At 38.7% G+C, this 25,538-nt stretch overlaps 1 protein-coding gene across 1 annotated transcript; it reads right to left on the reverse strand.

Moving 5' to 3' along the window:
• Positions 1 to 1,054: 1,054 nt before the first annotated feature.
• On the reverse strand, positions 1,055 to 23,295 carry LOC146522071 (Fc receptor-like protein 5). The gene is made up of 19 exons (XM_085150265.1): positions 22,881 to 23,295; positions 22,627 to 22,659; positions 20,255 to 20,521; positions 17,606 to 17,887; positions 15,864 to 16,127; positions 15,146 to 15,433; positions 14,771 to 15,046; positions 14,323 to 14,622; positions 11,823 to 12,080; positions 10,812 to 11,060; positions 9,495 to 9,614; positions 9,320 to 9,335; positions 5,559 to 5,650; positions 4,681 to 4,731; positions 4,500 to 4,562; positions 4,308 to 4,367; positions 3,392 to 3,454; positions 3,249 to 3,311; positions 1,055 to 3,148 (listed from the first exon to the last, which is right to left on the reverse strand). The coding sequence occupies exons 1-19, from the start codon at positions 22,915 to 22,917 to the stop codon at positions 3,141 to 3,143; spliced, it is 2,790 nt and encodes a 929-aa protein (XP_085006391.1). The 5' UTR covers positions 22,918 to 23,295; the 3' UTR covers positions 1,055 to 3,140.
• Between the last annotated feature and the right edge of the window lie 2,243 nt (positions 23,296 to 25,538).

Below are 25,538 nucleotides of genomic sequence, written 5' to 3' on the forward strand. Positions count from 1 at the left end.
ATGACGTTTCATCATCAGATTTGTTCTACACGCTTTTTTGCATGCACGTGTAATAAACAGAAATGTACCAAAAGCATAATCCAGCAACGCTTCAATTCATTGAGGTTTGAGCACACGCACGGCTCTGTTAAGGTCCCACAACACTGTTTTAACTGTGGCCAATGTTTAGCTGTCAGAAAGATGACCTCACATTTGACTCTACAATACTTAAACCCTCATATTTATGCTCTTATAGATGTGCTCACACTTAGAAGGTGTAGCAGACAGACCTCAGTACGTGTGTGGAGGAGGAAGCAATGTTCATATTATCAGAGTGTTGTCTTCAGTGTATTTAAATATGTGTTCTCAGATATTAATATAAATGTTATGTGTTGTCACTTGGAATATTTTTCACTGTTTTAAGTTTTTAAAAAAAAAACATTTCAACACTTTTCCATCATTTTCTGTTTCATCATGCATCATGTTTGGTTTTTCATTTTCCTCTATGATCACCTCAACAACGAGGAAGGTTTTAGTGAAATTACTTTATAAAAGAATAGTGTTGAAGTCACATTACTGAAACCTTCTCACATACTGCTGAAAAACTATTACTACAAGGTTTAGCAGTCAAGTTAAAGGTGACGACCCTGGCAGTAGCAGCGATGAAGAAGATGGCACTGAAACCAACTGTATTGACAGGAGTGCTGGTAAAAGACGAAGAGCAAAACAAGGAAGTGATGGAAGTACCATCTGTGAGGAAGGCTGCATGTTAACCCTGCCATGAGTGTTAATGATGAAGATTAGTCTTCATATTTAACTGTCGTGGCGTCTCTTTATGGAGATTCAGATGATGAGGATTTAAATCAAGCTATAATTGCCAGCTTGGAGAGTCACATGTGAGTAGCAAATCAACAGAACTTCAGCTTAAGAGGGGCAGTCATGGCTTTCCAGAATTGTCAAATGAATAATGAAAAATCTCACTTTAAGAGATATACGAGTGGAACTCTCAAGCAAAATTAGCACAAACAGATTGAAAAATTTAATAAGAACAAAGAGCTTTTTTTTTCTTAAATCTAGAAGCAACATGAAAAGAGACTGCAGCAGGATCCACTGACTTACTATGCACCTTTAATATTTTTTTTCCCTCCGATAAGTAGATGGGCACTTGGAAAGAGCATTCTCTGTGGAGGCCAATCGATAATTTCACAATTTTAAAGGAGCGTGTAGCCACAACAAAATTCAATAAGTTCTTCTGTATCCCAAGCAAAGCCACTAGATCCATCTCAGTTTGGCAGAAATATAATAATTAAATTCATAGATTTGGAGAATTGAGACTTCATTCATTCTCTGAAGAAAACTGTATAACTCTGTTATGTTTGGACTTTAATTCCACCCTCAGTCTTTTATCCTCTTGTATCAACTCATTCCTATGTAGGTCCTCCATGTGTCTGCATTTTCCCTGTTTAGTTTTCACATTTCCTGCTTTATTTTGGAAGTTTGTGTTCTTTGTGTGTTGCCTTAAATGTTACCTCCTTTGCCTCATCAATTAGCGATTGGCTTCAGCCCTGTCTCATTTTCTTGAGCTGTCTCCACTCCTCTAATCAGCCTTCTGTGAATATGTAGTCGCTGCCTCTCCTTAGTTTTGTGCCAGTCTTCCTTCTGTGTTTTTGGTCGTCTTCTCTACAACATACATGACGGTTTATTTGGGTCGGTCATCTCAGTTTGATGCCATGTTTACATCCATGTAGCATGCCCTTGTCAGTCCACAACAATCAAATAACTTCACTTCACAGAAATACGAAATGCAGAAGAAAGAGAAGCACTGTTTAATATAGATATAAAAATCCCTTTTTACAACACATGTTCTGATTGGCCTCTCTGTGTCCTTCCTTCTTACACCAACCTCAAACAGCTCCTGTGGTTTTGACTGGATGTTTATATTTCCTGTCCTTTTCAAAAACAAAAGCTTGTTTCTTGTGTTGTGTTGTTATCTTTATCTATAGATGTGCAAAGTTGTTCTGTTTCTTCAAGGGGACATATTTCGCCAGGTCATAATTTTCACCATTTTCTTCTTTAAAAACTCCTATGTTATTTTTTTTTTTTTTTAAATATATCATTATCTGGCAAAGAGCTGCATCATCTTATCAAAAGCACCTTGTGCAACAGAACTCCACTGGAACAGGATCTTGGGTGAAGTGAAACAGGTTATAGGAGACTTCAGCAGCTACTTTACTAAAATCATGGCTGAATATATGATAAAAGTTGGCAAGAGAACTGTGGTCTTACAAATTGGATCTGTATTATTTGCCACTCTCTGCTCATCTGTACCATGTGGATTATAATTTTCAGAAGGAATTGGACTATTATATTGGATATATATAACTGATGTGATTTGATGATTATTTTGTGATGATTATTTTTGATTCTGCTTTTGTTTTACTCCTGTTAAATTGCTTTAATAAAATTTCATGCAAACAGTAAAAGGAAAACTGCAAAATATAATAATTGAATGGGTTTTCCGCGTGTCTGCATGGCCCCTCTCCAGGTACTCCAGCTCCATCCCACAGTCCAGAGACCTGCATGTTAGGTTACCTTGTGATTCTAGAGTGGTCGTAGGTGTGACTGTGAGCCTGAATGTTTGTGTGTCTCAGTGAGTTAGTCATGTGACACAATGGTGAACTGTCCCAGTGTGTTACAGCTGGGAGAGGCTCCTGTGATTCTGAATTAATAAGTGGAAGAACATAATTCCTTTTTACATGATGTAGATTTTTAAACTCAAATAGTAAAAATATTTGTTGGTGTCCATACCAGCACTTCCTAAGAAACTCTGCTGACTTTAAGTCGTTGCTATCAGCTAAAAAAATCACAGGCTTCAAACTTTTTTCTCACTGCTGTTGGAACAGGATACATTCAAAGTTTTATACCAAAGTTCAACAGTGAATATAAAAAAAAATATCAGCTGAATATAAAGAGCTTGGATCTGAAACAGGACACACCCTCGTGTGTGTTATGCTAAGCAAAAGTAACAAGTCTATTTCATATTATTATTCAATATCATCTTCATAAACACTAAAGACTGAGTGTGTCTGATATTTGAGCAGCAGAGGAGCAGCAGTGGATTCATAAAAAGCTTCTTTTTGGCTTTGCTGCTGCAGCTCTCCTCACTGACCTGTAATACAAACACACAAAGAACAGAAATGTCCAAGTTTCAGGATGTTCGCCATTTAATAACTTGAAGAATAACTCATCCTGCATGGCAGCATAATTACCAGGAAAGCTTCCTGATGTGACTTCAGAATAAACTGCTGCATCAGCTGCAGGACTTGATTTTCCTGCGAGTGGAAAGAAGATTTTAAGACCAGATAAACATGTTGAACAACATTCACTGGAGGTGATGGCAGACTTTGTTTACCTGCTTTCTTCTTGGCTTTTTCTTTTTTGGGGTGTTTGACCTCAGCATACATCAGACTGTCCTCTAAAAGAGAAGTCAGAGCTCAGGATACATTTGATCAGCAGGTATATGACACAAAGCTGTTGGACGTAGAGGTGGATTTAAACTCTGCAAATTTGTCAGCTGCAGCCATTAACAGCATTAATGCTACGCTCCCCTTAATGATTCTCACTCTTTGTATGTTCACTAGATTATTACTTTAGCTGCCAAGTAAAGAACAGACTATTTTAAGTGCTAAGAGCAACATGTAAGAACTATTAATGAGATGTGATATTTACAGTTAAAGTTGCCTTTACTGTTACACAAAAAGTTAACAATTTAGACTTTTGAACACAGGATATTTTATTTAAGGAAATTAGCAGGGGAAAAGCAAAATCTTAATCAACTAGTAATAATCATGTAATTCAATCACCTGACTGTTATCCTAATGTAACTAATCTACTCAGTGCTATCACTGATTTCAGATATAGTGTTGACGTAAAAAAAAAAGATAATTTCAGTTCATAAGTCCAGATTGAGCAACTGAAACTTTTAACCGTGAACTCCACAGTGCTTTCTTCCAATGTTGCTGATGTTACTCATCTGCAGCAAACTACAAAATGAACTCATATACTCATTTATACTCCACATCACCCACTCTGTGTTTGAGTGCTTTAAATGATAACAACACAACAACACAGTATCATGTTAAACAAATACACCTGACTTAATGACTAACCCACCATAAACCTAAATGACTGCAGATTAACTCTGCTGATGTGTAGTAGGTAAGCTTGGTAAGTGAATAACTAAACTCCATGTTGACCTATAATTAGCTGCAACATAATGAAATGACACATTTCAGTACAAACACTGAATGAGACGGTTGTGACTGTACCTGCAGCTCCCGTCTTCACCTCAGAGTAAACAGCACTCTGCTCTGGTTCATGATGCTTCGCTGTGAAGATGATCAGAGTATTCAACATATGAAAAAAATTAACTGTTAATTTTTTAACATTTTTTATTTATAGTATTTTTACATTACATTTACATTTATTATTTTTAAACTGCATGTGTTTTATTTACTTACTCTTCTTTTGAAAGTTTTTAAGGTCAGTAAGAGAGTATGTGACATCTTGATGTTGATCTGATCCTGAAATGTTCATATTTTAGTTACAGGAATGTAAACATGTCACATGGAAATAATTTTATTAAATCAAAAGCAAGTTTCATCTCTAACTGCTCTGTGCTTTTCTGCACATATACTGCACCATTTCTGTCGTCTTCCACGTGCATAACATATTCAGAGAGGTTATTGGTACCTAAAAAAAGACGAGCCAGGGTCAAATTAATCATTTTAATAAAAACCTAAAAGAGATGAAATATTCCTCTTTAAGTCAAAACCAGAACTATGACATATTTTCAAACCATTAACCCATAATGTTGTTGTTTGTGTTGTTATAATATTAAACAACAGCCGTTCTCACTCCCGGGGCGTAGCATACCGATGTTTTGTCACATCCCGCGGCGTTCCTGAGGATTGTGAAAGGTGACCTTCCATGTATGGCAAGCCATCCTGGCCAAATATCGTGATGGCTTGCCAGAGAACATTCTTATGGTAGGCGCCGGGTTATGGATGAATTCCTGTGGAATGACGGTCCCGCGGTAATAGACGTTCCAGCCATGTATTCCAGCCCTAAACCTAACCTTATCCCTAACGTTAACCAGCACTTTAATAACGTGAAATAGTGTTTTCCAAAGCGATTTTAAGAAAATGAACAAACATGTGTAGATTGCGTCCAAACGGTTCTCATGTTTTCTTATTTTTCTAATGTCGTCATTTAGGAACGTGTTGGGTACCCAAAAGCGTAAAATGTTGATGATTTGTCACCTAGCGTAAAATACTACGCTTAGGGAGTGAGAACGTGTTGGAAACAACATCTCTGTGGATTCTTTCAGTAAAGATACACTCAGGGTGTAAAATCCTGTTTGTTTCTGATTTTATGTTCATGTGTCATTTGGCTGTTTGGATTTTTGTCTAACTGGATTTTGATAAATGTTCTTTGAAAAACTGCTGAACACAAACTGAACCTAAATGAAAAGTCCATATTATTAATGATAATATTGTTTAAATCGTTTAAATACTGACCATGTTGAACAGAGTCGTACTCATGAGTTTCATTCTGGTTGACTCCATGATTTGTGGAGGAGCCCGGACTGTGACTCTCAGACTGGATCGACCTAAAACAGGAAATCAATCAATCAATCAATCAATCTTTATTTATAAAGCACTTTTCATACAAAAAAAAAAAAATGTAGCACAAAGTGCTTTACATGGTTAAAAGGAGCCCCCCCCACACACACACACACACACACACACGCGCACACTTAAAAAGTAAAATTGGACTGGGTACGCATGAGCCAAGTGAGGAAACACTATCATGGGGAGCCGTCTGCACCGGAAGCCGGTCACAGACCGCAGCCTCCAGGCTGGGCACACAGCAGGAGGGAGGCAAAGAAGCCCCCCAGCCAGGCTGAGAGGACCCCCAGAGCCCCAGCAGCCACGGTCGATCACAGCCCCGGTGCAGAGAGCGCCCTCTGAGGAAACACTGGAGATATGACCTAATAAGAGTATATACTGGGTAAAAAGATAAAATAAATAAGAACGGGATACAATATAAATATAAATATAAATAGAGTAAGAAGATTAAAAAATGAATAAGAATAAAATCAATAAATATTAGGTAAAACCTAAATTAATAAATAGAATAACAGGATAGAATAAATAAGCGTAAAATAAATAAACGTTAAGTAAAAGCCAAATTAAAAAGGTGGGTCTTGAGCCTGTTCTTAAAAACATGTACGTTCTCTGCGGCCCTGAGCTCCTCCGGCAGGCTGTTTCACAGACGAGGACCATACCACTGAAAAGCTGCCTCTCCGTGAGTATGTGTCCTGACTTTAGGGACAATCAAAAGGCCAGTACCAGAGGACCTCAAGGTCCGCGAGGGTTCATATGGTAAAAGCAGATCTGAGAGATAAGAAGGCCCAAGACCATTAAGACATTTAAAAACCAATAAAAGAACTTTAAAATCGATCCTGAAACACACGGGGAGCCAGTGCAGCGATTCTAAAACCGGTGTAATGTGGGCCCGCCCTCTCGTCTTCGTCAGCACACGAGCTGCAGAGTTTTGTAAAAGTTGTAAAGTTGAAATATTCTTTTTAGGAAGACCAGAGAGCAGGGCATTACAGTAATCAATGGGACTGGTAATAAAAGCATGCATCAACATCTCCGTGTTGGCCCGAGAGAGAATAGGGCGGACTCTGGCTATATTTTTTAGATGATAAAATCCAATTTTGGTTACATGTTTAATATGTGGGATAAAACCAAGCTCAGAGTCAAAAATAACACCCAGGTTTTTCACTTGTAGCGAAGGACATAGTGAAAATGCTTGTAATTTAGACGAGTTTCTCTCTCTGAGCCTCAGGACCGACAATTAAAACTTCAGTTTTGTCCTGGTTAAGCTGTAAAAAGTTTTCTGCCATCCAAGATCTTATATCTAAAATACAGTTAAAAAGGGCATCCATTGGTCTGGTGTCATCAGGAGACATGGAAATGTACAGCTGAGTGTCATCAGCGTAACTGTGGAAGTTCACTCCATGCCTCCTGATGACACCGCCGAGAGGGAGCATATACAAATTAAAAAGTACAGGGCCTAAAACTGACCCTTGAGGCACACCACATGTCATTTTATGGATCTTAGAGGAGCATGTATCCATACTCACCATAAAAGTTCTGTCTGAGAGATAGGAAGTGAACCAGTTGTGTACAGCACCAGAGAGGCCCACCATGTGTTTCAGTCTGTTTAAAAGAATAGCGTGGTCTACTGTATCAAAGGCTGCGCTTAGATCCAGTAGCACCAGGACTGAGAGCTTTTGGGAGTCCCAGTTACATCTAAGATCATTTAAAACCTTTAGGAGAGCAGTCTCTGTGCTGTGGTTCACCCTAAATCCAGACTGGAATATCTCCAGGATCTGTCTATCACTCAAAAAGTAATTAATCTGAGTAAAAACAAGTTTTTCTAAAATTTTACTTAAAAATGGTAAGTTGGATACAGGTCTGTAGTTATTAAAATCATTACAATCCAAATTGCTCTTCTTCAGAAGGGGCCTCACCACCGCCGTTTTAAAGGCAGCAGGGAAGACACCGAACTGAAGAGAGCAATTCATCATGTATAAAAGCTCAGCTTCAAAAGATCCATAAAGTGTTTTAAAGAGTGAGGAAGGGATTGGATCTAAAAGACATGTGGTGGGTCTCACTGTGGAGAAAACTTTCTTAAGGTTCTCAGCATTAACCAGGACAAAGCTGTCCAGTGTCTCCTCAGGTACAATCGAGTCCTCAGATGTGTTTAAAATCATATCGCGGGAAGATAAAATATCAGATCTGATGGCGCTGATTTTTCCCCTGAAGTTGTCTGCAAACTGCTCACAGACCGAGTCTGTGGGGGTTCTGTGGGAGCTGTTAAAATCAGGGTTAAATAAATGATCTATGGTGGAAAAGAGGACCTTGGGATTATTTTTGTTATTACTGATTATTTTGGCAAAGTATGAATTTCTTGAATTCCTTAGTGTATTATTGTACATTTTAAGTTGCTCGCAAAATATTTCATGGTTGATTGTATTTTTATTTTTCCTCCATCTCCTTTCTGCTGCCCTGCAATTTCTTTTGAATTTTTTGACTTCTTCGTTTCTCCAGGGTGATGCATGTTTTACGTTAATCTTTTTGGTGGTAAGTGGAGCAACGGAGTCAAGGCATTTCTTCAGTTTGCTGTTAAAATGACTAAAAATAAAATCACAGGGTGCAGGTAAAATAGCAGGGGGGCATTCGTCTAAAACCCTGGTAAAATTTGCAGCCACTTCAGAGGTTAGATAGCGCCTCCTCACAGTTCGCACTAAGGTCTCCGGCTGAATAAAACCGGTGATGTTAAAAAACACACAGTAGTGGTCAGAGACAGCCAAGTCAACAACAGAGGACACACTGGCAGACAGCCCATGGGTGATGACCAGGTCCAGGGTGTGTCCTCTGTTGTGAGTCAGCTGCATGACGTGCTGGGTAAAATCCAAACAGTGAAGAATGTTTAAGAATTCTTTTGATGCAGGGTCAGAAGGATTATCTATGTGCAGGTTAAAATCACCGGTTAAAATTATCATATTATATTTTGAATGTATGTTTGTTAAAAATTCTGAGAATTCCTTGATAAAAGCAGCACTGTCTTTAGGTGGTCTATAAATTGTGACAGATAAAACTGGAGGGCTGCTGAAAACAATAGCATGGAATTCAAAGTGGTAAAATGATCAAATAAAATGTGTTTGGTGGTGAGTGTGTTGTTGGCTAAAGATGCAGTCCCACCACCTCTCTTACCACTTCTAATAGGAAAAGAGAAATTAAAATTTGGTGGGGAGGCCTCAGTGAGAACAACTGGTGCATCTGAACCCAGCCATGTTTCAGTTAAAAATAAACAGTCAAGTTTATTATCTAAAATTAAATCATTAATAATAAAAGACTTATTCAACAGAGAGCGGACATTTAAAAGTGCCATACTGATTGAGACCGGTGGATTTTTGACAACAGAGTTGAATGGATGTTGACATTTTTGAAGAGGCCGGAGGTTATTAATGTTTTTGGAGTTACTGGATTTATGATAATTCTGTTGCTCTCTGTTTGTGATTATAACGGGTATTGTGTTGACTGTGGGAGAGAAAGGTCCGAGTCCAGAGTTTTGTGTATTACTGTTAAAAGTGGAACAAATATAGGAGCTGGGACCAGGGGAACATCAAATAAATAAATAAACACAATAAACTCAAAAGTAACTGATGTTTGTTTAAAATAATAATAAAAAGTATTTTACCAACCTGGTGAAGCAGGAATCTGTGAAAGAGACAAATGTTATTACACATGTTTGTCATGTATAAATTGTTCCACTGATATTTAGTGTCATGAGATCAGAATACATGTATATGTGTGAATAATTAAAGTGTATGTAGTAAATAAACTCTCTAATACAGCATGAAAAGAAGAGGCTCTTACACTTGGACTGTCTGCAGCGATACAACAAGAGCAGGAGAATAATAATGAGAGAGACTCCACAAACCAGTCCAACAATCAACCACACAGGAGATGAAGAGCTGTCAGCTCCAGACACAGTTACTGTAACAACAAACAATAATTAATTATTAATAAATAAAACAAACACTCTGAGAGCACAAATCTCTGCTAAGGCAGCTCACTCTGTTAACAGCATTTACGTTTAAAGAAACAGTATTGTATTTTCAGTGTATTTATTTTGTTTTATTTGTACTGGCAGAAGTTTGTAGTTCAGTTCAGTCCAAAGGCAGATTTGTTTCAACATGACAACAAGGGCAGATGTGAAATGTAAAAGTGAGGTCAGAGGTCAAACGTAACATGATATTTTAAATCTTTATACAGTACTTTCTATATGTTGACAAGACACAACACCTTTGTAAGAATCATAGTTTCTATGTTATAAGGATTTTTTTAGTCATAAAGTTGACCTTGAAGACCTCGGTGGCTGTAAGCCAAATGTTAATGGATAGTTAACATGACTGCAGGTCGTCAGTGAGGTAACCAGGCAGGTCTGCTGGGATTGTTTCTAGGAAAATAAGATTTGTATGCTAACAGATTTTCCCCTTGTTTCAGTTTCTTCCTGCTTCAAGATTCGTTTTCATGCCATCATTCACCTCCAGTCAGACGCCTGCCACCTTGGATCATTACCCCCCTATTCACCGCCACCGCTAACCCCCTCGGAGTCTCTTCCTCACTTGTCTGCCCACCCTTCAGCAGTTTCCTTGGGCCTCTGCCTCATCCTTTACCCCCACCTAGTCTGGACTCCAAGTAAGGCATTGTTGCAGCCACTTTATGAACACTCTCTGTCTTGTCACATTCCCTCTCAGATTTCCTGCCCTAACTGCTCTCTCCTCTCCCACAGATCTGCCGCCCTCACGCTGTTATGTCCGCTCCTCTGGCCTGTCTCTCTCACCTCAGTTAAGATATTTATGTAGGACTCACTCCTTAAGTTTAGGTTCATTTATGTTTTGTTCTTGTTGACTGAGTCAAAGCTCACAGTCTGTTGTGTTAAATTATTTATCCTTTGTTTGAGTAAAAAAACTGACTGAGTACATCCTCTGCTGTTTTCACCTGAGTCCCACACATGAGTCCTGAATCACAACGATATTAAACCTAACAATTTAGAGATATTACATAATAGTTTTATAAAGTTCTGACAAAATAGATCCAGGTGACTTCAAGCCTTTAAACAGACAATCTAATGTTCCTTCTCAAGCATGAAATCCATTAAAATCCATCAAATGTTTTGATCCTGCTCACCTTTAACTGACATCCAGCTCTGTGCTGACTCTCTTCCTGAGTACTGACACTTGTAGAAACCTTCAACAGACTTTGACACTGCAGAGATGTTCAGCTCCCCTCGGGTATAATTTCCAATAAGTTTGTCATTGTGATAGAAAAACACATTGGAAAGTATTTTTTGTGTTCTCAAACTGCAGCTCAGACTAACAGAAGCTCCCTCAGTCACAGGATGAACAGGACTCACCAGGATAGGAACATTACCATCATCTGTGAAACAATCACACACAATTGTTTCAGTCAGACCAGCTGGTGCAAACCTTTGAGAAAAAGCTGTGAGTCGTGTCTCATGATCTACATGCAGACCTGACTTCAGAGAGATTTTCTGAGAGCCTGGTTTTAATGACTGGAGAGACTTTTGAACAAGTGACAACATTTAAGGATTGAAATGTTCAGTTACAGTGGGTTCATCATGTGGATCATTCAGCACTTGCATTTTTGTTAGAAGGCTGAGGGTCCATGGAGTAAATAAATGCATCATGTTACTATTCTATATGGAGATTGTTGAATCTGCTATTCGTGATATCACTACATGTTTTGGCAACCTTTCTGTCAAGCTCAGATCCCAAATTCAAAATTTGATTAAGAGGACTGGAAATATAGTTTGGATGCTCCCTTCATCCTCCCTGCAGGAGTCAAACTATGAAATTATTTAATGGTTAAAGTTGAAATTGTAAATGTTTGTATGTTTGTTGTATTTTACATGACGTGTTTCCCTATTCCTTTATTCTGAAAGGGAGAATATATAAAATATTGTCTGCAAATTTTGACAAACTTGATTATAAAAAGATCGAGTGAAATGAGACCAACAATCAAGAATATTTTGATGCTTTGGTGCCTGAATTATTCTGAAAATGATCATTGTTGTTTGTTTTGCCACATAGAGTTACTTCACATAGAGCAAAGCTGAGACAAATGTTCATGTGACGTCTAAATCATTCAGATCCAAGAAGTAAATGTACAATAACATACTCTGTACAGTGATGTTGACCGCACTGCTGAACTCTCCTGATCCAGACTCACACCAGTACACTCCAGTATCTGACTTTGATGTGTAGATGTCACATGTGGATCCAGTCATTCTCCAACAGTAAGAGAGTCGGCCGTCCTCAGAGAACTTCCTCACTCTCCACTCAGTGAAGTTTCCCTCACAGGTCAGTGAGACAGAGTCAAAGGTGAAGTGTTGCACTCTGTCAGGACTCACTGTGAGAGACGCTGCTGAATGAACATCTGGAAACAACATGCAGTGAAGAGACAAAGCTCACAGATGTTAGGATTCAAAATATCACAGTGAAAAAAATAGTTCTTGCTAAACCCACCATAACTGCAAATAAATCTATGAATGAGATTTGTTAATACAGATTTAAATGTTGTGACTCCTGCAGCTGGAAAGATTTCACTGAACCATCTGGGTCTCTCAGTAATAATCTCACAGCATCATTAGAAGCTACATTAGAAGTTTCTGTAAACCTGCTTTCCTACAGTTTGTCCACAGCGTGCATGTTTGTTGTCACAAGCAAATATCTTCACCATCTGTCATGTAATAAGATGTCTGACATTTGTGACCTTATTACAAACAGTCAGATCATTATCAGACAGTTTAACATCAGCAGATCTTAAATGTTTGTTTTCTTTGCTTCTACATCTCATGACAGCACTTTTACAGGCATCATGTCTGATATCATTTTCCACAGCAAAAGAACAACATGAGGACTAAAGACTATGAGATCATCTGTGTACATAATGTTCTTTTTTTTGTGATCAACATTTTATTGATTCAAAACGGGGTTGGGGGGGGGGGGGTACAGACATATACAGCACAACTGTAAACTGCAGTAGCAGAGCAAACATTAGTCACAAGGCATAGGGACAGCAAAGAAAAAACACAAAAACACAAAGTTAAAACCAATTATTGCCTCTTCCAGGCGATAACACTGGATGAGAAGATTTCCCAAGCTTCAACAGTCGTGGGTCGAGCTTGATTTAATTTTGCTGTGGTATGTTCAAAACCAATAACACGGATAAGACATCGTCTCCAGAATGATTCCATACAAATGTCAGGACTGAACCATTGCTTCGTAATAGTCTTCTTTGCGGATGTGAATCCAGCGAATAACATTTTGCATTGTAGTTGTTTCAAGGAGATTTCAGAGGTATCATTAAGGAGACAAAGACCAGGATTGGGAACATAAAAAACGTCCAGCACCTCAGATAACACAGAGTTCACAAAGACCCAAAAATGGGATACAACAGGACAGTCCCAAAACATGTGCAAAAACGTGCCAGGTGATGAATCATTGCAGATGTGACAGTGATACGTAGCCTGTAGTTTCATCCGAAACCTCCTATAGGGTGTAATGTATGTTCTGTGTATGGTTTTGAAATGAATTAATTGATGCGCCAGGTTCTTAGAAGTCAAACTCAGATTAGACCACACTGTATCCCAGTCTATATTAACCTGTAGTTCTCCCAGTTCCCTGATCCAAATAGATTCAATGGGCAGGGACTTTATACCATGTTCGGCTAATCTGTTATAGATTTTGGAAACAGAGGGTCTGCCAGAGTTAGGCAAGATCCAGTCCAACATGGGATGAGAGGGAAGAGGAGAGTCCCAGGGGACACCATATGCTTTTAAAGCTGATCTGAGCTGCAGATACACAAGGTAAGAAGATGCAGGAAGAGAGAAACGTGTCCTTAAGTCCTGAAATGAGCGAAGGCCTTGGGCGTTGAATAGATCATCAAAAAGGTTTATCCCGAGTGAGAACCAAGAGGGTTGAACAAATGGTCGGCTGCCACATAGTAACTTTAAATTATGCCAGAGTGGTGAGCTTTTACAAAATTTAACTGGAGCACCTAGCCGTCTTTCTATTTTCCTCCATACTTGTATAGAGTTGGCAATAATAGGTCCAAATTTGTTGTCGTTGTAGAGCGTATTGGTAGGAACATTAGCAAACAGAAGATCTTGTAGTCTATGCGGTGCTGCCTTGGCGGATTCAATCATTTTCCACGCAGTAGTAGCCTCTGGGTTGACCCACGTACTAAGCGCCCTGATTTGGAATGACCAGTAATAAAACTCGAAGTTTGGTACTGCCAGGCCACCAAACAATTTGGGCCGCTGCAATGTTTGTACATAATGTTCTTCACAGGAGTCCTGCCAGATTTACAGACTTTCTAATCATCAACATGAAGATTAAAAAGAGCTGGAGACAAAATTCATCCTTGTTTAACTCGGTGAGAAACAAACAAGGAGGAATTTGAATAACAACAGAAGTGTTTGACTGAAGCTCAGTTTACTTGAATGTAGTGAGAAAGGATGAGATTCAATTTAATCCTTATGAGCAAACTTAAATATAATCATTTAATGCATTTTAATTGTAATTGAACATCAGATTTCAATGTCAGTATGTTGTTGCAAGAAAAATAATGGTGAATTAAAGTGATGACATAATTTATTAGAGAGAAACAAACTGACCTGCAGACCAGACGAACTTTGGTTGACTGTGATCAGTGTGATACTCTGGGTCTCCTCTTCCAGCTCTGCACACATATCCTGCTGTGTGTGTCTGTCCATGAATGATGTAGGAGTTGTTTGCAGTCCCACTGCCATCAGGTAGCAGCTCATAACTGGAGAATTTCTCTGATAGATCAGGAACAGCTTTATACCAGTAGAAGCTCCATCCTGCAGACGGATGTTCAACCTCACAGTTCAGAGTTACTGAGGCTCCAGGACTCAGCCATGATGGAGACACAGTGAGGACAGGACAGGGTTTATCTGTTCAACAAAGATTTTCTCTCAGTGAACATGTAGTACAGTCTCTGAACAGTGAGCTCAGTTTATACAAAGAATAATAATCTCAGTCTATATGAACAGAAACACATTTTACAAAGTGTTCAAACAGCTTAAAGCAAATATGACTTACTGTGAGAAACTGTCAGTGTGACTGAATCACTCCACTCTGTTGTTTCATGCTGTGAACTTTTCATTCTGCCCTTACAGCGATAGTTTCCACTGTTGGATGATGAAGCAGATCTAATCCTGTATTCATTTTGATTTGGAGGTTTTATGGTGCTGTTTGTTTCCCACTCATAATCCCACTCAGTGTCTCCTCCATGGATCTCACATCTGACAGTGATCGTTTCTCCTCTGTATATCTCAGACCAGTTTGGATACAGAGTCACAACAGACCTGTTTGACACTGTTAATGTTCAACAAAGTACAATAAAAACACATGAAAGACAAAAGGTTCAATTACCATCAGATGTAGTGCTTTGTAGGAAGTTACATTTAAACTCACCAGTTGTGTCAATCCTGACTGTCTCACTTTCCTCTGTGTAGTAAACTGGTTCTCCTCTTCCTCCTCTGCAGCTGTAGCGTCCTCCCTCTGAGACACTGATTTGTCCATTTGTCACAGGTTGATAAGATTTCCAATCTCTGTACCAGTAGTATTTCCATCCAGATGATGATGATGATGATGATGATGATGATGATGATGATGATGATGGGCTCACAGAGCAGGTCAGGGTCACACTGCCCCCTACTGGAACAGCTGTCTTATCAGCTCTCAGTTCAGCCTTTGGTTTCGCTGCAGTTCAGTTTAGAACAAGAACATAAAAGTAAAAATGACTGAATCAGAACGATTTAAAGATGGAAATATGTAAATTATCAAATATCACAAAACTTTATTGGTGAAGCTATAACAAAGTGTGTGACACAAAATACTCTGAAATACTGTTTTGATCAGCACAGCAAATTTTTTTAATATTTATAATATTGGATGTAACTGTTGTTCTTAGTGGATGTGGTGGAGCAGCTGAAACAGGTTCAGCATTTGTTCTGCACTTCATGTATTAGAGCTGCACAGCAGAGAAGTTACTCTTCTATGTTTTGTTCTCTTCACTGTGAACAAAAAGCTGCTTTTCAAAATATTTTACTGAGCAGCACAAATGAAACAGCTACAAAGCTGCAAGAAAACAGATTCTTACTAATGTTGATAAAACAGATCTCCAACTTACATGATACAGACAGTGTGATGGTATCACTCCACTTTGTTAACATATAGGTCCTTGTGCCACGGCAGCTGTATCCTCCACTGTCAGACTCAGTAACTGTGATTCTGTATTCATTGAATGTTGGAGGTGTGTTTAACTTGTTAGGTCTCCATTCATACGTCCACTGAGCTCCTTCACCTCCATGAATCTCACATCTGACACTGATTGTCTCACCGCTGTATATCTGAGTCCAGGGTGGCTGCAGGGTCACAGTGGGCTTAGTGGGAACTGTTCACATAAGAATGATCCAGTTAGAAGAAGAGAAACATAAAAACTCTGCTGTTTATAACATAAGAGTAGAGTCATTGCAAAACAGCTGATTCAAAGACAAACAGTTTGAAGACAATAATATTATTTATAGCTTTCAAACTGTAACACAACACTTTTAGTAAAACGTACAAGTATTTACTTTGTACAGTTATCTTTTATTTGTGTCCTTTATAAATAAATTTATTATTTACAAAAAGTTTTTTTAATGAGTTATCTTAAGTCTGATTTACTTTCACAAAGATACGATCTTTGAGGTGTATAAACAAATCAGTGTGGATAACCGGAACGTTGATGAGTTTAATAAGAAAACACTTTAGATTAAATTTAGAAACAGGATGAGGAGAGACTTTCTTTAAATGCCAGGATTAGTTAGGCTCTTGAAGAGGTTACTCTGTCAAGGTCGATCCTTAATCTCATATCTTAAAGTAGACACAACAAAACTGAAGTTCTTCTATTTTTCTATTTCCATCTCTCAAAGTAATCCTGCTGTCAGAAAGAGAAACAGAAGAACAGACTAGTCCCCAAAGACAGGACGTGACAGTAATGACAACTTTATACAAGACTTTTCAAACTCAAAATTTCACAACTCTTTATAGAAGCAGAAGAATAAATAAACAAAAGTGACAAATGTAGAAAAACAGCAACACAGTTCAAAGAAGATTAACATGTCGAGTAAAACTGGAGAATTCATCTCATGAAAATATTACTTAAAGAAACTAAAAGGAAGTGACTGACTCCATGTCAGACTCCAGGCCATGAAGCACCTTAAAAGCAAATAATTAAATCCTGAAATCAGTTTGAAAACATGCTGGGAGCCAGTGTAACAGTGGGACAGGTGTAATCCCATGTGATGTGATGTGAGGTGTCTGAGTTAGTCTGCAGTCATTCATCTGATTGTTTGCTGAGACTGTTTCAGTGATCTAGGTGTGAAAAATCAAAGCATGTAAAATGGTTTTCTGTCTTTAAATGTTTTAAAATGACTCATAATTTATGTTGCAATTAATCCAGAAATATTTTTGTTATTGTCTTGAAATTTTCCAGCAGAGAAGCAACTGATGGCAGCATGTGTTCAGCATGTGTTCAGCATGTGTTCAGCTGAGGAGATTCAATGGCAACATTGCCTGAGTTTAGCTGAAAGACATTAGCTAACATTCAGTTTTGAAACCGTGATGAAAACTCTGCGTTTGCAGCCACAGACACAAGGCAGCTGGGACAATGACAATTGCATTTGTTTTTTTCATGTTACAAACACATTTTTTTTTTCTTTTCCGGATGTTTGACTCTGAATGACAACTGAATATTTTTATAAAGGAAAAACTGTTTTATATGACTTTGGATACTAAACTAAAAAAAACAAAAAAAAAAAACCTGCAGTACTGTTTAAAGTATTTTGTTGTGTTTTGGGAATTAAAATGAGTGAAATGTGTCCAACTTACCCGTTACTCTCAATGTGGTGATGTCACTCCACTCTGTCCAGGAAGAGTTTCTTCTACCCCGACATCTGTATTCTCCACCATCAGACTCAGCAGCGTTGCTGATTCTGTATTCACTGGATGCTGGAGGTGTGTTTACCTTAGCTGGTCTCCATTCATACGTCCACTGAACTCCTTCACCTCCCTGAATCTCACATCTGACAGTGACTGTCTCACCGCTGTATATCTCACCGCTGTATATCTGAGTCCCGGATGGCTGCAGGGTCACAGTGGGCTTAGGAGGAGCTGTTAAAAAAATATCATTAACAAACTTAAATATAAAATCATTATTAAAGTTGTCCCAGTTTTTATTGCTCTTGTTAATGGTAATCATAATTTTTCATGCTGTAGACAATATGAGTTGAAAATCAGCAATAAAAATGTTTTGTTTTATTAATTATTACTAAAGACATAAATGCATGACTGCATTTCTTTTGTGATATGAGGACATTGGCTGATATTCAGTTTGAGCCTCACAAAGACAGTCATTAAGAGAACTCAACATGCCAGGGTCACATGTAATTTTACAATCCAAGTCCAAACTTTTCTGAACCAGTGGATTTAGCACTAGACTTTTTTTTAAATAATCAGGAATGTAAACATGTGACAGGAAACAGTTTAAAACATCAAGCACATGGGCTCAACAAAGTTTACTAAAAACTTCATCAGCAGCAGATCAAGGTAACTCTCAGTGATTTTCCATGAACTGAACTGTAAACAAATGATCCACATATGGACCTGTTCTACATTACAGGTTCTTCTAAGGTATTCTGACACTCGTGAACACCTGTGGTGGGTGTGGTTTGGGGCTCAGCTGCAGGTTCAGGGGACAGAGGCTGTATCCCAATTCAGGGTCTGCAGCCTTAAAGGCCGCATTTTAAGGCCAATTACGTCACAGCGATGCGACGAAGGCTGTCCCAATTCAAAGGCTGCTCGAAATGCGGCCCTCAAATGCGTCCATCATTCCCCTGAATTTTAAGGATGTGGCGGTGTAGACTTCGTGGCCCAACATATCCCAGAATGCATAGTGCGGCGGTGGGTGTGGATAATTTTGCCAGAAAAAAAAACGGCGGAAGAGTAAACTTTTAAAACTAAGTACTGAATATTATGTTACTTATTTATGTGCGAATGTTTAATAACAAAGAACATTAAAACATTACTGTTGGCCACATGTCGGCAAAGTTATGTGACATTAGCGATGTTTGTACTAACTTGGTTTTAAAGCCTTCACTTTAAAATATACGCCGTTCAATAGTTGACCTTAATCTTAGAGAGAATGTGATGATTTTATGGATATTTAAAGTAAGCACTGAGACAAATTTAGTAATGCCAACATATTAAAAGAACAATATTTGTCTCTCATATATATAACACAGTTATACAGGGTCAAAGAAACCTGTCTTTGAGTGAAGATTTAAGGTGACAGGAAATATAAATAATATAAATAAATGCAGCTTGAATCTTTACTGAAGCTCAGTATTTGAAACAGAGTTCATTCACTGCTGTAATAACTAATAATGATTGAAATTATATAACTTTAATATTGGCCATATTATATTTACATTACCAAAGTGAGATGACTTTAGTCTCATGAACAACATGAGCTAATTGTTATTTACTAGCTAATCTTAAATGACTGTTCAGTACAGAAATGAAGAACAATCATGATTTCACAGTCCCGTGGTCTCAGCCTCAGATACTTCAAATCAAAGCTCCTGTAGAAACAAACAAACAAATGAACTTCATTTCTGTCAAACAAAGCTAGTTAGTGTCATGGTTGCTAGGCAACCTGGGCAGCGAGACGAAGGCTACACCATCCCATTTCACAAGCCTCTCACTTCCGGCCTTAGCGGTCTTTGAGTACGTGGCCCTTGTGGACCGTTAAGGCTGCGTGCTTTAAGGCTGCAGACCCTGAATTGGGATACAGCCAGAGTCAGGGGTGGGTGGCAGAAACAGCTGATCCCAGCCGCACTAATGACCTTTTCCCTTATTTTAGTAGCTGCTGGGGTCTGGAAGAGGGGAGTCAGACTGAGACTGAGAGTCAGAGTGGAGCAGAATGGAGGGAAGTGTGTGTGTGTGTGTGTGTGTGTGTGTGTGTGTGTGTGTGTGTGTGTGTGTGTGTGTGTGTGTGTGTGTGTGTGTGTGTGTGTGTGTGAACAACAGAGATAAAAAGTGAGCACAGGATCTAAAAGCTCTCCCCTGGTGTGTGTGTTTGGGCGTGTCGTACTGAGGAAACATGTCAGAGTGCTATAAACCATTCGTTTTTCATTCATTTATAAATGTATTCATTAACATCAATCAGTGGAGAGAATCCAAGTAAAACCTGTAATGAGAAAGGCTTACATAGCAGACCAGTCTCTGATATAATTATAATGTATTTTTAGGTCAAACTTGAAGAAAAATTAATGTAAAAATGCTAAAAACAAAAGAACTGATGGAACTGCAGCAATAAATCCACATCTGGAAATATTTTTTCCTTCCAAGTGTTTCACTGTAAGTACTTATGATATGAATTTAAAAAACAGTATAATTAAAAGACAAAGTATTTTGTTGTGTCTTTGGATGAAACATTGTGCAGTATAAATTAAAATGAGTGAAATATGTTCAACTTGCCTGTTACTTTCAATGTGGTGATGTCACTCCACTCTGTCCAGGAAGAGTTTCTTCTGCCCCGACAGCTGTATCCTCCACTGTCAGACTCAGTAGCTCTGATGATTCTGTATTCATTGGATGTTGGAGGTGTGTTTACCTGGTCTCGTCTCCATTCATACGTCCACTGAGCTCCTTCACCTTCCTGAATCTCACATCTGACAGTGACTGTCTCACCGCTGTATATCTGAGTCCAGGATGGCTGCAGGGTCACAGTGGGCTTAGGAGGAGCTGATCAAATAAAACATGACTGATAATTTGACTTAAAAAATCAACAATAAAAAGTTTAGTTTTTACCAAACAGATTAAATGATATCTAGACTCTACCAGCAGAGTGACTGACCACAACCAGGTGTGCACAAATCTAAACTGTGACACTGAACATCAACGCATAACCACACAATATCATGTAAACAACTTCAATTTTATAGTCAAATATCACACAATTTACTTATTTCCAGAGGTGGGAAGTAACAAAGTACAAATACTTTGTTACTGTACGTAAGCTATCTGTACTTTACTTGAGTATTTATGTTGACATTACATTTTTCATAGTGTGAAGCATGCTGCAAAACAAACTGAGGTAGAATCACTGTGTTATTTAAGGCTGCATGAAAATCCTCTACAGATTAGTGCAGGATAAACAGGTTAGTTTGCTGTACTGTGATGAATTTAAAGGAAAGACCAGTGTGTGACTGGTGCACAGTGGCAGTCCAATATAAAGTCAATATAAACAGTATACTGTGAGTGTAGAGACGAGGACAACTCATGAAACGTCTGCTTACATCTGACTGAATTCAGGTGGATAAATCTGTAAAGAGCAGCAGGTCAGCTGATCACAGCTCATACATTAAGAAAATCTACTGGAGCTCTCAATAGAAAATAGGCTGAGCCATTAAAAACTGATTTTAGGGTTCTGCACCCACTGAATCCCACTTTAAACTCTTGTCTATTCTCTTCCGCTTATCCTTATCAGGGTCGCAGGAGGCTATAGACTATCCCAGCTATCATAGAGCGAGAGGCAGGGTACACCCTGGACAGGTCGCCAGTCTGTTGCAGGGCAAAGACAGACACAGACAAACATTCACACTCACACTTATTTAAAATAATCAATTCAGCTAATCCTACAAAGTGCATGTCTTTAGACTGTGGGAGGAAGCCGGAGTATCTGGTATTTCCTTTCATTTTTATCCATGTAGCTTTGTACAAGGATTTTGATTTTTTTTTTTTTTTAATTTTACGTGCGCTCAATTTTTTTTTTACGTGCGCTCAGAATAGTTCCACAAAAATAACGCCATATAAAACCAACTGACAACTGACTCCATAAATATACAAGATGGTGATGAGGAAACACACGGAGAAGACAGCTGGGGGGAATAAACATAATGACACAATACAGGAAGCAAAACTGAACTCAGGATGGGACACTGTCAAAGTAAAACAGGAAACACTGAGACCTACACCTGAGACACACGGACTTGACAACAACAGTGATAAACAAACAGGGAGGCAATAGCAGAGACACAAGGACAGGAACAGGGGAGGAGAGGATGAAGATGAAGATGAAACACAGTAAAACGACTAAGACACAAGGGGGTGAGGGAGAGAGGGCAGAGAGTTACAAACATGGAGATAAGGCACATGGAGGGGTGAGAGACAAACATGGGTGACAAAACAGACTCAACACAGAAAGGAGACACGGAATGAAACACGGGAACAGAAAAGGGAACCAATGAGCCACCACCCTGACACCATCAGTGTAAGAAATGATTTACAGTATTTAACTGTTTTTCTACATGATGAAGAAAAAGCTGCTGTGAGAAAGAGAGAAACCTGTCGGCACCACCATTTGACTTAAATTGTAAGAAACAAATGTGTAAAAATAGAAAGAAACTTCTGGTAGCTCATCATTATTATATCTATACTGTATTTCTATAGTAGATGCTGAAAAACAGAAACATTTCTGTTTACCTGCACTTTAATCATTTGCTGTTTTACCTGTTTGGTAGTTGTTGAAATGGTTTGGCCTGTACCACTACACTTGCTGTCTTCAGAATGTCTGCCCCCCTTCTTTCTTTCACATAATGGTATGATCCCAGCCTGTCTTTGCATGCGATTGGCCACATGGTGCGCCCTTCAAAGCACAGATTCTTAGCAGGGCTGAAGATTCAGTTCCCACATACCGAGGGTTCATTAATAACTGGCTCGCAGGCCGGAAATAATTGTATTGAGGACCGAATGTGGCCCGTGGACCGTAGGTTTGACACCCCTGATTTCGAGCATTGTAGGAGATAACAGCTACATATATGAACTGGAGTAAAAACAGTGTTTCTTACCTTCAGCGTTTCCACAGATGACTGTACTGAGCACTAAAATAATGAATAAAAACTCATCAGATATTATACCTCAGAGTAAAGTTTTTTTAAAGACTTTACTCTGATTGTTGATTATTTTAAATTTAGGGATGAACAATAATCACCAAATTTCTCCTGTTTGCTAAACAAGCTCTAAGCAGTGACTCACTAATTCTCAGAGATCAGAAACATTTTAATTAATGATGCCTTTCAAACAATGTCAGACGTGTACTTACAGAAAAAGCCCATCATGCAGAGCAAAGAGTGCCCCATCGTCACATCCAGCCTGCTGCACTCTGATCCTCAGATAATCACAAACAGTTTTACTTTGCAGAAAAAAAGAGAAGTTGTGTTTTGTTTGGGTGTGACAGAGTTTTTCTACAGGTTCTTCTTCTGATTGGTCTCTCTGTGCTTCCTTCCCTTTTGGACACAAAGCTCAAACCGCAGCAGTTTTGTGACGTTTTCCATCGCTTTAAGTCATATCTTACCAGGTCTTTTTTCTTACTCTGACATGTTTTTGCAGCGTCCCCTGGATCATTATCATGCTGCGATGTTACTCTTCCTGCACACTGGAAGTGAATGTACCAAAACCCCTTTTCTGTTTTACAGCCTGTATTTTTATATCTAAGTCTTTTTAATGACTTTTTTATATATTTTGATTCTTTATCGGAGGAATTATGTTGAAATTCTTCTTTCACGCTGCATAAAAACATCTAGAGATTTTATCTGACTCTTAGCTGAAACATCATCATGCAGTACTATAATAAAAATGTTCCTTTGACCTCAGATCTGTGAATGTTTTCACCTTGTGGTTAAATTCTGTTTGGCTGACACCCAAACAGAGTAAATGACTCAGTGTGTGGTTGAACTGAAACTAAAGACCTGTATGTTTCACAAATTAAATTAACAAAGACAGCAAATAAATGTATCTTCTATTGGCACATCAAAGTGAATATTACATGTTACCAACAAATACGATGTCAGAAGACATATCAGTCTGGTGTCCATACGAGTGAACATTATCAACACTTATTCATTATTTTCAGTTTTACTGTGGATTGTAATTATTTATTAAAAACTAAAAATCATTTGCAGAAGGTCAAAAACAGAGGTGAGATGTCAGGAGGTTTTTGTTGTGGATCTAATGGCATTTTAATAATTATTCCTTAAATCATTTATTTTTATATTTTTACTCATGTTGCCATGTTGCTTTAAACTTGAATGCATATTGAGTAAATACACAAAGCACAGAAACAAACCTCATGTTGCTTCATTGTGTTAAATATTTCAATTTGGTAATGACCAAACTTCCAGTTCCTCTTTACACATCCTGAGGTTTGATAGCAAGAAAAAGACATAATCACATAGCACAGAGCTAAAGTGTTTTCAAGAGACATTGAGATTCATTCTGTGGGCTGATGGAGAAAAACACGAGATCACTGAAGGTTTTTAAGTGCAGATAAGCCTGCAGCTGCGTGCAAACTTTCATTCATACTTCACAAAAAATACTGACACAGGGTGAAGGGTTTTAGAACGGTGGGTTGATGCAGGTGTGTGTCTTTGTGCATTTATGTGCATGTGCCCAGAGCCCTGGGGCTCTGTCCTCAGCTCGTACTGGGGTGGCCAACCTCTGACAGGGTCGGCTACCAGTTGGTTTTTAGGCGCTCTTTCTTTTTGGCTTTTCTTTTTCTCTGTTGTGGTTTTGCACCCTCATGATCACGTATGTTTTATCTCACACACACAATTAATTTAGTAAAACAAGCTCCTTATTAAAGTCAAAAAGGACAAGAAAGCACTTCTGATTAAAAAGCTCCTTCCTTATATATGCTGATGTAAAACAAGACATCAGCTACACAAAAGACTTCTGTCTGAAACATGCTGCATTTCCTCTTTCCTGCATGGCGCAGATAAAAATGAGGCCTTTCAGTAGACTAAAAATAAAATGTGGCAGAATATAGAGTATCCATAATTTCATTGTACATGTACAATGACAATAAAGAGCTAAAGCTGTGTTGCTGGAATACAAAAAAATGCAAACTACAAAAAAAAATTATTTGAAACTAAACGGCAGGAAGAATACACAGCTGGATGATGAGGGAGACTGTGATGCAGGAAAGAGAGAGACACAGGCATAAATACACACAAGAACAAACAAGGGAACAAACCACAGGAGGGAATCGTAGCTAAGAGGAGACACTTGGAAGCACAGCTGGAAACAATTTAAACTGAACATGATGCACAAAGCACAAGTGACTATCAAAGTAAAACTGTCATGATCCTGGGTCCTTTTGACCCAGCGTTTTGTGTTTTCTATTAGTGATTTTGGTTCTGTTGTTCCTCCTGTTTAGTGTATTCTGTTCTGCCATCTATTCCTGTGTTAAGTCCACGTTTCCTAGTCTGTGTCTTTGCGTGTGTGTGTTTCCTGTTTTATTTGTGAAGGTCTGCGTCTTATGTGAGTGTTTTCAGTTTGCCTCCCTTGTCTCGTCACGTTTATCACTCCCAGCTGTGTCCCCCACCTGTGTGTAATCTCCCTGTGTTCTCTGAGTGTTTTTAAGTCGTGTCTTCTGTCTTAGTCGTTGCTGGTTCGTCTGTGTTGTTTCCCCTCGGTCTCCCTGCGTTTCTCCATCCATCTCTCTGTGTATATTTTCCCCGGACCTCCCTGCATCTTTGTTCTGGTTTGTTTTGTTAGTTTGCCCAGTTTAGGTTTTCTGTTACAGCTTCACCCGTGCCATTTCTGTTGTATTTTCTTTTGTAATTAAATCCTCACCTGCACCAGAGCTGCCGCTTCCGGGTCCTAAATAATTACCACACGGCTTGCCCCGGCAAACCGTGACAAAAACAGGAAGTATGCAAAACGCACATTGAGACACAGGCTGTGTCCAAATTCAGGGGTA

The sequence above is a fragment of the Neolamprologus multifasciatus genome, chromosome 3, assembly GCF_963576455.1.
Source record: "Neolamprologus multifasciatus chromosome 3, fNeoMul1.2, whole genome shotgun sequence".
In the NCBI taxonomy this organism is placed as follows: domain Eukaryota; kingdom Metazoa; phylum Chordata; class Actinopteri; order Cichliformes; family Cichlidae; genus Neolamprologus; species Neolamprologus multifasciatus.